The 13150-nt window shown below is 41.3% G+C and overlaps 1 protein-coding gene across 2 annotated transcripts in view; it reads right to left on the reverse strand.

The window, feature by feature from the left end:
* fmn2b (formin 2b) overlaps positions 1-13150 on the reverse strand; it is a 52420-nt gene that overhangs the window by 9412 nt on the left and 29858 nt on the right. For both annotated transcript variants that reach the window (XM_031323974.2, XM_031323973.2), the window contains 6 exons: positions 12905-13034; positions 8129-8275; positions 5009-5068; positions 4430-4550; positions 4010-4102; positions 2979-3030 (listed from right to left, as the gene is read on the reverse strand). In XM_031323974.2, coding sequence (XP_031179834.1) covers positions 2979-3030; positions 4010-4102; positions 4430-4550; positions 5009-5068; positions 8129-8275; positions 12905-13034 — 603 coding nt within the window. The remainder of the gene's footprint in view (positions 1-2978; positions 3031-4009; positions 4103-4429; positions 4551-5008; positions 5069-8128; positions 8276-12904; positions 13035-13150) is intronic.

The following is a 13150-nucleotide window of genomic DNA, read 5'->3' on the forward strand; positions in this document are numbered from 1 at the left end:
TGCATTCCACCACTGGCTATAACCATCAAAAACGACTGTTGCTTTACCATAATGGCGTATGATAAAGTCTGCATATGACATGTGCAATGGCACCGTAACTATCACCCTTTTTCCATGCCAAGCGGTGAACCAGGGAGACACCATCAAGAACATAATACTGAGTTGGTGGGATGGAATCCAGGACAGTTTTGTTATATTTCTTGCTTAAGAACTCAGTGACTGCCTGTGCTAGTTGGGGCTTGTTGGCTTTACAAAAGATTTCCTTCATAGCTCATTACATCTTCCAGTGAAAATTGTCCAGTTTTCGACATGATGTTGGGGCTTGTTGGCTTTACAGAAGATTTCCTTGCCTACAAACAGGGCTGCAGGAAATGAGCAGAGCTCATAGCTCATTACCTCTTCCAGTGAAAATTGTCCAGTTGTCTTGGGCAACTTTGATGGTGGAGTCATCTGCAAGGGTTTTTGCCTGGTCTTTCCGTTTGAAGGATATTCCAAAACGGGTTTTCCAATCATCTTTTCAATGATCTCATTGCCAACAGTCTCAAACTCATGCACATTCACCTCCTCTTTGGCAACAACACCAGTTAGAATGATTCTCAGAGATGGGTCTGGAGCGAATGGTGTGCAAATGCTAAGCTTTTCCTTGATCTTTTCTAGATCAGAGTGATCTCTTTTCATATTTGCTTCTGAGGATTCTCGGTGCTGCTCGCTGGTCGTGTAGGTGAGGTCATTGAATTCCTGCATGGCGTTGTTGTATTCAGATGTGATGGGTGTAGACATGGTCCACAATGCTCGCATTTCTTCAGTCATTCCACTTCCATGGGTCAAGCCTCCACTGCTTTTCAAGGATCGCATCAATGTCTGCTCGATGACAAGGTCAGAGCTAAGGCCTGCCCAGACCCAGACAACATGGGGTTAAACACCAAGATTACTTGGCTAGGTCAAATATTGAAGGATTTAGGATTTTTTAAGGGTGTCCTGCCCATCTTGGACGCCATCTTGAAAATTACACCTTTCTAGTGGTCAAACTTTGGTAAACTTTTAGTATGTTATTAATTATTAATACACCTAATACTACAAAAACCAGCTGAGAAACCTTTTGTAAGAATTTTTTTAGGGTTATTTTTTTTTTTCATATATGCAGCCGCCTATTTGGTGTTCCTGCATATGTACTAACCTGTTCTCCTTTACCTTGTTAAGGTAAGCTAGGTTAGCCTCCTTGTGTGCGCTTCTCAAATGTACTTTCAAATTCGTGGGATTTTTCCCTGTAATAAATTGTCCACATATTTTACCACCTTCCACTGCAAGGCACTTGCTTTTATCTGACACAGTCATTATCAAATAGGACTCTGCCGCTTTCTTCCGACTTTCGGTACCGCCATGTTACCAGGCGAGGGGCATGGACATGTTGTGTTCAATTTGACGTGGAATGTCGGAATTTCTGGGTTCCCAGTCGGAAACTATACATGTCTACGGGAAATGTCATGGTCGGAAAGATATAACGCTATTTGCATTTTTTTGCAAGACATTAACAAAGATGAAAACTAAGGACATTTACTCAATAATTTTATTTTATTTGAGTTAGTTTTGCAAACAGATATTACAGTTTTAGTTAAGTTAACGTTTTTTTGTAATGCCTCGTTAGCTAAGTTTACAAGAATTTGTCCAGAGTTCAAGATTCCCGGCAAACTAAGATAAACAGTTAGACTTCAAACTGATATCTTTCATTTTAGCTTGTCTGTAAAAATTGGCAGAGTAGAGCTGTGTTTGTGTAAAACAGCGCGGTGGACGAGAGTGGACTGCGCAGACAGAGCAGATTGAAATATGGCTTTCTACATGTTTATGCCTGTTTTATTGTAGCCCCCTTAAAAATTATAATAATAAAAACAATTCTTTTATTTTTATTTTTTTAATCAATTTTATTTTTTTCGCCGATGCTATGCACCTGTAACCATAGACTGGTTATTAATGGACAGAGCATGTGTGACGTCACCCATTAGTTTGTGGAGATCTGCTTTGAGTCGTTGAGTTTGCCGTTACGGGCGCAGCCATCCTGGTTGACAAGAGGGAGGAGTGAGGGAGGACTCTATGTTACGTTACACACTTTCACTGGCAATCACATCATAGCCACGCCCTAAAACCCTGCTTTATCGCCGATTTTAAAATCAACGAGACCATAATTCAAAAAGACTTAAAACTAGTGATTGAGACCATAAACTCATTATGAAAATGTTTACTGAGGTAATAAATCAAGGGGTTAACACTTTTGCAAGGCACTGTATCCCCCCTATAGGTCTGATCCTAGAATCGCCCCTGCTACTTACAGTAAGGAGCCTAGCGTTACTTCATCTGTGCCAGCGGCGGTTTATAATCCTTTGTATCGTTCCCAGTCAGGTACATGTGCTGCGTATTGGAACGCACACACCTCGGCTCTGCTGTGTGTGTGGAGCGCGGGCATCGTTGTACAGAATACTGTCTATCTTCCAAAATGCAACGCTTGTATCCAAATGAATTGTGCTTGAAGCTGCATGGCATTTTGTCTGGTGTACCTGGGTGTTGTCCAGTTAAGTGTGACTGAACGTTAGATCTGCAATACCTAAACTAATCAGAATATGAATAGAAATACAATTACAGGAGGGCAGGTTTACGCTCTCCCTGTGGTAGGTTACCTGCTCTGAATGCTCGAAATGCTAAATACCAGAACGCATTTACTTCTTCACATTTTCTGAATTAATTATTGTTCTGCGGGCCGGACTGAAAGCTTTGGCGGGCCGGATGTGGCCCGCGGGCCGCCAGTTGACGATCACTGGTTTATGGTGTAATGTTGTAGCTGCTAAACATAAGGAATATGGGCCAGCTGATGTATGAAGTGTATTGACCCCAGTGTTACAGTGTGTCATAGTGCTCCCAGTGATGGAGACAGTTGAAATAAAACAGATATAGGGTGTTTGGAATGTCATGTTATGTGTTTTTCTTACAGTTTGTGAGTGCTGCTGAGTTGAGCTTCCAGGGTCTCCAGTTCACCTTTAGCTAAGAAAGAAGGAAGAATACAAGAGGTCAGTACAAAAGTGAAACATAAGAGAGTACTTGGGTTTGTTGTTGGCAACTGCTGCCCACCTGTCCGTCCCATACATTTAGATTTAATGTCAAAGATAAAGATAGCTCTTCTAGACTCTGGGAAAAGCTTGCAATTATTAAGACTTTGAGGGTTTAACAATTAATAATGCAAAGAGTAATAATTTACCTAACTTGCCCTAACCCTAACCCAAAAGGTATCATCAGACACGAACATTGATGCTGAATGAAACCCTAGATTATGTTTAATGCAAATGGTTTTGAAAATAAAATGTGCATGGCAACTACAGTATGGTTACAATCAGGGAGAGATGGTGGTCAGACAAACTGTGGTTAAGGTAACCTGTGGAGTTTTGGACCACTAGTAATGCTTTGGATACAATGCTTTTACAAGTTGTTTCCCATTGTGTTTGTATCGTGCACGCACAATACACATTCCTGCCGCTAGTTTGAAGCTATTCCACTGATCGACAGCACAGCATATTAAAAACACAGCAATGTGCCCACAAATGCAAGAAAGAATAGGACTGAGCAAGCAAACATGTAAACAATGCATAATTTAAAAATATTTACGCTGTCCGCAAATGTCTAATGAGGATGGATTCAATACGTTTGTTAGAACCCAGGGCACACACAATGCAATTTGGTGAGAAACAGTGAATATACACAGAAACGTTGTCTACAAGAAAACAACACGGGGCTCCTTCAAGTTTACGTAACTAAAACACTTAGTTGTAGTTAGTTAAAGATTGCGGTTAACGTAAAAAAGCAAACATTAATTGTAAGTCTGTGACGGTACGTGAACCTCCTCACTTTCTGCCTTGCTACATAAAGCACACTACTTCCTGCATCGGCACTGAACACAAATTGCTAGATGCAGATTTGGTCAATATGAAAGAACTTCCTCAGGATGATGGGCTCTTTGGTCAGTCACCTTGTGCGAGGAAGTCCTCCATCTTGTCTTTAAAAGGCTGCAGGTCATCCTCGTCTGAAACCTTGCACACCTTTTCCACTTCTGATGTGCACGCTGATTAAATAACGCAGACAGAAATTACAATCAGTCAAAAAAACTAAATACAAGCAGATGGATATTACAAAATAGTTACAGTAATATATTGGTACCAAGGGTGGCTAGATACATTGTGTAAGGACAAACTTTAAGGACAAACTTTTTTTTCCTCAATATTGTGAATTGAGGTTAAGTAAGATGTAAGCTGGATACTATGTGTGTTTGTGTGTGTGGTGTGTGTGTATGTGTGCGTGGTGTGTGTGTGTATGTGTGCGTGGTGTGTGTGTGTGTGTGTGTGTGTGTGTGTGTGCGTGTGGTGTGTGGGTTTCTGTGTGTGTGTGTTACCTCTCAGGTCCTTCCTGAGTCGAGTCAGGTCTTTCTGAAAGTCTTCAAACTTCATTTGTGAAGCCTGAAACAGGTCGTGAGGCTCAGGGAGAGGATACACACACGTCTCTCTACCAGCATCCTTGTGATGGACACACACACACACACACACACACACACACACACACACACACACACACACACACACACACACACACACACACACACACACACACACACACACACACACACATACACATATTACAGTAACATTATGACATAAACAATTTGGATATCTACATAAATGTCTGATACTGTTTTTGGAGCATCACATACATCATTTTTATTTACTGGCTGCTGATAAATATGAACGTTAAAAGCATTACAGCTGTGTGATGCAACACCAGAGGGATATGGAAATGTTGCAAACAGAATGTCTGTATTACGTGTTTCTAATCTAAGTTTGGTTTGTTGTATCTCATAGCTCTGAATACGATAGCAAGACTGATATGAAAGTATACAAATAGGGACAAAATAAGCAACGGACAAAGCTAAGAGTCTTAAAAAGAGAAAGAGTTATATGATAACTCTAAAGCTTACCTCATCGAAGTGTCTGAGGTAGTATGCGACAATGTAAGCTAGAAGACTTTTCATGTTGTCCTGCATGTGGAGAAAAGATTGCAACTTTACATGAGTGGAGAAGTCAGGAATTTTGTTTCTCTGTGCCTTTACACGGTTTCTTCAGCACCACAAAGTTAATAACAGTGATTATCACCTGGGCGATGTGAGCAAAACCAAGCATTCCCTCAACACCCCAGCTTCATATTATGTCAAAACGCTATCTATTATTAGATACTGATACTGCATGTGTTATACTGCATAGTAGTAAAAGTCAGCTACAGCTACAACAACATGGTATAGAAAAGTGTGACTAAAAATTCTAAGTTATTATAAGGGCTTCTTTCTTACCCTACTGTATATACAGTACATAGCTGACTTATCTGAAGAAGACTGTTGTGACCCTATGTGTCCCTGTTTTTTTGTTTGTTTGTTCTTTATTTACATTTTTACTCATTTTGGATTTTGTTTTACCATATTTTCCATCTATTAGAGTAGAAGAATATAATTTATATTTTATGATTAGTTTTGCCTTTATTTGAAAGAAAGACTGGCTGGAATTGAACCGTGGCCATATGGCCATAAGAGGCAGGATAAGGGGGGTTGCCATCCCTCTTGTTAGCAAACTGACCAAAACGCATGCCCCTTGTTAAGCTGCCATCCCGCCCTCTCCATCCCACAGTAACAGAGAAAGTGCATGGCCAGAGAGGCTGCTTAGTTGAATGTGTTGGTCTAGTCTGCCTGACTCACTGATCCTTTATCTGATTGAGGTTAGAATCTATGGCCCCGACCAAGGCTCTGAAATATCAGTAGCATTACATTGCTGTGTATTGAGAAATCCATCCTTGGTGCTGAAGCAGCGGACGGATTTGGTGGCGTGGGTATTAAAAAAAATAATTGTTCGGGCACCTGGATAGCTCAGCTGGTAGAGCGCACGCCCATATGTAGGTTCACTCCTCGACACAGCGGCCGCAGGTTCGACTCCAACCTGCAGCCCTTTGCTGCATGTTATTCCCCCTCTCTCACCCCTTTCATGTCTTCAGCTGTCCTATAAAAACAAAGGCCTAAAATGCCCAAAAAAATTATCTTTAAAATAAAAACATGAAAGAAAAACTGTTCATGGGGCCCTTGGCTAGTCACGGGTGAATGACACGAACCAGGTCCGTCCCCCTTGCTAAAAGTTAACAACCTCACCAACCTGGGTACATTGCGGTTATGTCTTAAATGTCTTGCTACTGGGGCAGCTAAAATCACTCTATTTAATTCCTAATCTGGTCTACTTTAATGTCTTTTATTTACTTTTTTCATTGTATTTGTTTTTGTGTGTGTATTAGGCACCTTGTAACTTGATTTTTTGGGTGCACTATTAAGTATATAAGTATATAAAGGATTATTGTGATTATATCTTTATACCTATACTGCCTCAGGACTATGAGTGGACGTGTTTTGCCTAAAAAAAAACAAGATAAGATAATCAACTCTAAAATGAACAGTAAACCTACTAATGGGAACTAACGACCATCAGCCACTGCTTTTTGGTAAAATGTCACCTTTCACGTCAGGCCCATGGGTCAGCAAATGCAACACCAAACTCGCTACTAAACAGTGTTGTCAGTCCATACAGTATATCACTGCTTTTACCCTGGAACTGGAACATGAAAGATGGTCCATATGATGCAGTGTAACTTTGCAGAACTTCTTTAAACCACCTTAAGAAAAGTGCAAAAACATCTGCTCTACAACAATGTTAAAGGATCTTTGCAATGGATCAGAGAAAAGCCTGGATTACGTGTTCCAAATCAAAGCAGTTATTTTTTGAGAAAGACAGTCAAACAACTCAAATGTAGTTTATCTGTGCTTAATAAATGCTACGAGGTTATAACACTGTCCAGATCTGAGCTGATAGAGTTGGTGAGCCAAAAATAATAATCTCATTCACACCTTTGAATCATATAAAGCACACAGTAGGGACATATTCATTTTGTGAGTGAAATTTATTTAATAACTGTGTAATGGCTATATACTGGACACGTCCATAAATATAGGGTCAAGCTAAACTGCAAACTACAAATAAGATAATGTTAAATAGATATAAACTCTATATTGTCATGTTAACAATACTTCTGTTTAGGGCTGCACGATTAATCGCAATTTTATCGAAATCTCAATATGGACTAGTGCAATATCCAAAACACAGGCGGGCACAATATTTGTTAAAGGCAAAATATGTGTCAAATCATTCTGAATGAAGTATTGTGGGACTCCTGAGACGTCCCAGCTTACAAATTGTATCCTACAGACTAAGGAAAAAAATCTTTGTTTGGTACAGATCCTCGCAAAACTCACACTATAATCATTTATTTTATTTGTTTTTTTGGCATTTTTAGGCCTTTATTATTGACAGGACAGCTTAGACTTGGAGGGGGAGCGAGAAGAGGGGGAATGACATGCAGCCAAGGACTGCAGGTCGGAAGCAAACCCACGGCTGCTGCGTCGAGGACTGAGTCTCTTTATATGGGTGCGCGCTCTACCAGGTGAGCTACCCAGGCACCCTCATTTACATTTTTTTTATTTGAATATTTTTCAATGAAAATGTGAATAACGATACAAAAATTATCATTCCCTTCAATATGGTGAATCCTATTGCAATCACAATATCAGATATTAGATATTTCCCTCATATGGTGCAGCCCTACTTTGGTTCAAGTCCAGCATGGACCAGTCAGTACGGAGTTAGGACTGGTAGCTGGAGTGGTGCCAGTTCACCTGGGCACTGCTGAGGTGCCTTTGAGCAAGGTACCAAACCCCTGACTGCTCAGGGTGTCCCACATGGGCAGCCCCATCATTCTTACATCTCTCCACTGCAACTGCATGTCTATGTGTGTGCAATGTGTGTATTTTAGGACTGCATGTATGTGGTCAATCACAATGGAGTAATAAAAAATGAATTTCTTCCAGGGTTTTTTAAAAAAGTAATACTTTTTCTACTATAATCAGCACATAAAATGTGAAAGGCTGTAAACCCCAAGGTCCAGGGTAGAAGAGCAGCATTTCAACATGTTTTAGTGCAGTTTGTTTCAGCATCTTTCCCTCTTTACTCACGCTGCTCTTGACATCTTTAAGTTTGGGCAGGATGTCGAGGGTGAAGCCATCAGCTTGGCCTCTGCTTCTGTTCCCACCATTCATGAAGTTACCAAAAGCCAGAACCAGACCGAGAACCTGCTTCACTGTCTTACTGTCCTTTAACGCCTGCAGAGACACAGAGGTGTGTGAAGCAGAGATACAAACACAATGGAAGAATGTTACACAGTGTTGACAAGGATGCTAAAAGGTAGTTTAATCCTACACATTTGAGAGATGTTTTAGCGGCAGGAAAAGTGTTGTTGGAAACATTTACACAAAATCTCAAGAAATGATTTTTCTTTTTAACATGAAATAAAAGAGAGCACCATGTTTAGCATTCAGCTGAAGAGAGAGCCCAGAGATGCTGGGTCAGTGTCAGTGCTAAGAGCTCAGCCCAATGCTGATACTTCATATTTGATTCATCTACTGTGTATGTTGAGAGAATACTTTAATGCTTTTGGAAACTACACTTATTACATTTCTTTTAGAGAGTCAGAGGAGAAGTTTGATATCCATCTCGTGTCTGTGTGAAGTACAGAGCTGGAGTCAGGACATGGTTAGCCTAGCTTCGCATAAAGACTTGAAAGAGATAGCTAGGCTCTGTCCAAAGTTCAACAATGCACACCAATACCTGTGAAGCTCATAATAATCTACTGTATTGTTGTTTGATATGTGCACTAGCAGATAATGTTAAAAATAACAATTTGTGGTCTCATAGGTAGTTGCATGCTGGTAACATTTCTTGGCCCAGTGATTGTGTGCAGCTTCCCGAGGCGCATCTCATAACCCTTAAACTGCATCCTCTACACCTCCACTTGTCCCTTCCTGGCTTCTTACAGCTGGAACACACCGGTCGCATAGCGTATAACCGTGCCTAAAGGCTGTTTTATGCTTCTGCGTCAACTCCACGCCGTAGCTACGCCGTCGCTCCTACGGCGTCGTGACCCTTTTGGAGTTCTGTATCGGGGTTGCTTTGCATCGCGGTGCATTTCACCGCCATAACGCTAGGGGGTGATAAGTCTGAGGTTATTTGCGAGGTGTCTGCCAGCCAGTTTATGGTATGTTAGCAAGCAAACTTTAGCACAACTGCCCACAAAGTACTGCTTGCTGGCGAAGTGCTAATTTCAAATATTACTGACATATAGACACTTTACAAACAGATAACCCCGTCATTGTAACCAAAATATGTCTGAGTTTATTTGCAAAGCTTATGTCAGTGAACTAGCATGTTGCTACTCCCCACAGTAGACTGCTTGAAACACCGACTATCAACACACAGGACCAGTTGACCAATCACAGTCCTTGCAGTTTTTGTCGTTTCGATGCGAAGTTACACATTTTAGGAGGTGCGTGTCGAGCTATGGCGGAGGTCACAGAGAGGGGTTTGCGGCGACGCAAAGGGGTCTGCGGGGGTATGATGTGCGTTTGCCCATTCATATGGACGCTTATTTCTACGCGCCGGTCACAAAGCGCTCCCTCTCTCTCTCTCTCTCTCTCCGATAGAAAGAGACATGATGAGTGGGGAAAACGTTAGATGAATTTGTCAGCTGTATGGGCGGAGTTAGCAACTCTTTCAGCTGCACGGCTTCTGGGAAGGCTGTTCTCGTGTATACTCAAGTTCAAGTTCAAGTTAGTTCAAGTTACTTTATTTGTCCCCCAGTGGGGCAATTTGTTATGCAGCAGATAGTATAATACAAATCACACACAATCATACACACAATGCAGAGATTGCCTACCTTGCAGGCAAGTTTAAAAACAGTAAAAAACAGTAAACAATCAATAAATAGTAAGTTAATAAATTATCTATGGTTCTTTATAGAATTAAAAAGTAGAATGGCTGCAGGTACAAAGGAGTGTTTATATCTGTTGGTTCTGAGTTTTGGGAGTATAAAGCGTGATCCGGATGGCAACATCTGAAATTCAGCCCGTAAGGGATGAGTACTATCTGACAGGATAGATTCAACCCTTTTAAGTATCTGCTTCTGATAGAGTTCCTCCAGGCCTTTTTGCCTAGAACCTGTGATGCAGCTGCTCACCTTAATTAACCTGGAGAGGGAGTTTTTTTGTTTTACAGTAATGGACCCATACCAGCAGATTAAGGAGAAGGTGACAACTGACTCAACAAAGGACCTATAGAAAAGGGTCAACAGGGTCTTGTCCACATTAAACTTGGCCAGCTTCCTAAGGCAATACAGGCACTGCTGTCCTTTCTTGCAAAGCAAACTAGTATTTGGCTCAAAACACAACTTCATCATCATCATCAATAATGGATAATGGATCCTAAATACTTGTACTCTTTAACAACCTCTATTTCCTGACCATTTATACTAGTTTTTACAGTATTAGTGACATTATGCCTAAAATCAATACACGTCCTTTGTCTTTGAGGCATTCAGCTCAAGAAAGGCATCCTGACACCATGTTACAAAGTGGTCAATGACCGGACCGTGTGAAGTTTCCTCGTTCAGTAAGCTGACAATAACCGTATCATCAGCAAACTTCACAAAGTGTCGGTTTTATAGCTCCTCGATGCTCACTCCAAAACAACTTCCGGTTCAGCCAAGGACCGAGGAGTCGAGGAGCTATCAAATAAGGGTTATGAGATGCAGCTCTGGAGTCTTGTCGTCACAGTGAGGTTGCCAAGTTTAGTACCATCACATCTGTACAGAGACCAAAGCCAAAATCTGTGCTCACCAACTGTATCTGGCAACCTGAAGCCAGAGATGTTGTGACTGGGCAGATGGATAAACTGTTGTTCATCAAGAAATTGATTTAGCATGTAACTTTCCATAAAACCACAAAATGTTGTTTGAGTACAGATTAAATATATATACAACATGTAATTAAGTGAGTTTAAGAGGGGTTGCTAAGTGTATTTTAGAACTTAAGACAGATCCAAGCTAGCTGTTTACCCCTGCTTTAAGGCTTTATGCTAAGCTAGGCTAACCCTGTACCATAGACTGTAACAAATAAGGGTTGAAGCTTCCATGTCTGAAAAATTAAGCTAATGCGGAAGTGCCTTAAAGCTGCATTCTATATTTCCAGCAGGGGGCGATTCCACTGTACTGGCTCCAAAAAGAAGTCTGTTTTTTTAGAAGTCTAGGAGAAAATGAACCTACTTCTCACTTGATTTATTACCTCAGTAAACATTTTCATTATGAGATTATGGTCTTAATCGCTAGTTTCAAGTCTTCTTCAATACAGCATGATGTTCATTTTCTAAATTATAAACCCAGTTATTGTAAAATAGACAATAAAGCAGGGGATGCTTTAGGGGCGTGGCTACACACTGACCTGCCAATCATGACAGAGGCTTAGTAATGCTAACCACGGTACTGTGTACATTACAATAGCTGTGCACTTGTTTTGGGTGCTGTCCATGTTTTCATCTTAAACTTTGACCCTCTTCGCCTAAAATGTCTTGTTCAGCGTGCTAGCATTAGCTAGTAACTACAGAAAGTTTTCTGTACTGCCGTACATGCAGATGAATGGCACCAGTACCCAGAGGTCCGTGTTTACCCGCTGGTAAATCTCCACCGTTTGAAAATCTGTGACTTTCCACCTTTTTCGGTTAGCTTAGCACAGTGCCATTGCAACCATAAATAACATTGGCTTGGCCTAGCCCTCTCGTCAAAAAACGCCACGTTCGGTTTAAAAAAAACAAGATGCAACGGCCAAATTGCCAAACTTAAGGCTTCAAAATGGCAGTCCACAAACCAACGGGTGACATCACTGCTGCTACATCCACTATTTTTACAGTCTATGCCATGTACTAGTTTAGTGTAATGAACAGGTTTCTTTGTGTTTAAGCTGCTCAGTCAGGTGTGATCTGGTTGGAGAGATATTTGCAGCGAATGAGCTTAAAGTTCAAATCAACTCTAAACGCAGTGGAGAGGTGTAAAGTCCACATTCTGCCACATTAGCCTCTTTCCGACCAAGTAGTTACAGGAACGTAGTTATAGGAATAGTTCACTAAATAGTTCTACTAACTACTCTCCCCCAAAACCGGTTTTGCCATTTGCATTCACACTAGCCAAGTGGTCATAGGAATTGGTAGGAGGGGTAAGGGAGTGACGCAAGCACGGCAACGGTCTTTATAGCATCGTCACTTGACTTTAGCGCCACATACAACAACAAACCAGCATGGAGGAGGCCATCGGAATTTTCCTGTTGTGCCTTGCCGGGATCCTCATAACGGATTTCGAACGGCGGCATTTAAAGTAGGCTGAAGTACTTAACAGAGAAACACAGAAGACGAAGGCTCCAGCGTAATATGATCCTAATTAATATGACGGAAGAAGATAGAAGAGCAGAGCGCAACAGGTAAACGAAACGACGGGTACGTTTAACTAGCATTAACAATTAGCTGGTTGAATGCGTGATGTTATGAGTTAGCATACGTAGGCCAATTGCAACAGAAGAATATGTACTGTTTGTGTTTCAGACGTTGCTAGGTCACTAAGGGTTCCTTAAGGGAAAAGGGAAAAGACCCTGCCCTGAAGTAGGAGCTGAAAGAGTGGCCAGAGGAACTTAATAATCCCCAAATTGGTCCAGTCGGAACACGAGAAAAAAAGGCTTCTAGGAACGTTATGTTCGAGGAACTGCAAAAATCCCTCCGGTTGGAAAGGGACTTTTAAGTGTCATTCCTCTCTCAGTGGCTTGAGTCATAGTGTAATCCATTCTCAGTCATCCTACAGTACCAACCTGGTCATCAAGATGCCGTTTATTTTCCTCAGTTTGGAGAGTTTGACTCACCTTGCATACCCTCTGCAGTGTGTCCAGTTTCTTCATTATAGACGACATGCACTCAGAGAAACTGGACTGGAAGAGGATGCAGAAGACTCTGCCAGAGAAGTTTGGGATCAGGGAGAGCTGGTAGAGAAATCTGCAACACAAGAGGAAACAAACACCAGCTGCTTTGGATCCTACTCATGTCTTTTGCTATCTCTCTACTCACTCTTTGATTTTCTCCCATGTGCTTTACAGGCTTTACAGAACCAA

The sequence above is a fragment of the Sander lucioperca genome, chromosome 22 (genome assembly GCF_008315115.2).
Source record: "Sander lucioperca isolate FBNREF2018 chromosome 22, SLUC_FBN_1.2, whole genome shotgun sequence".
NCBI lineage: Eukaryota > Metazoa > Chordata > Actinopteri > Perciformes > Percidae > Sander > Sander lucioperca.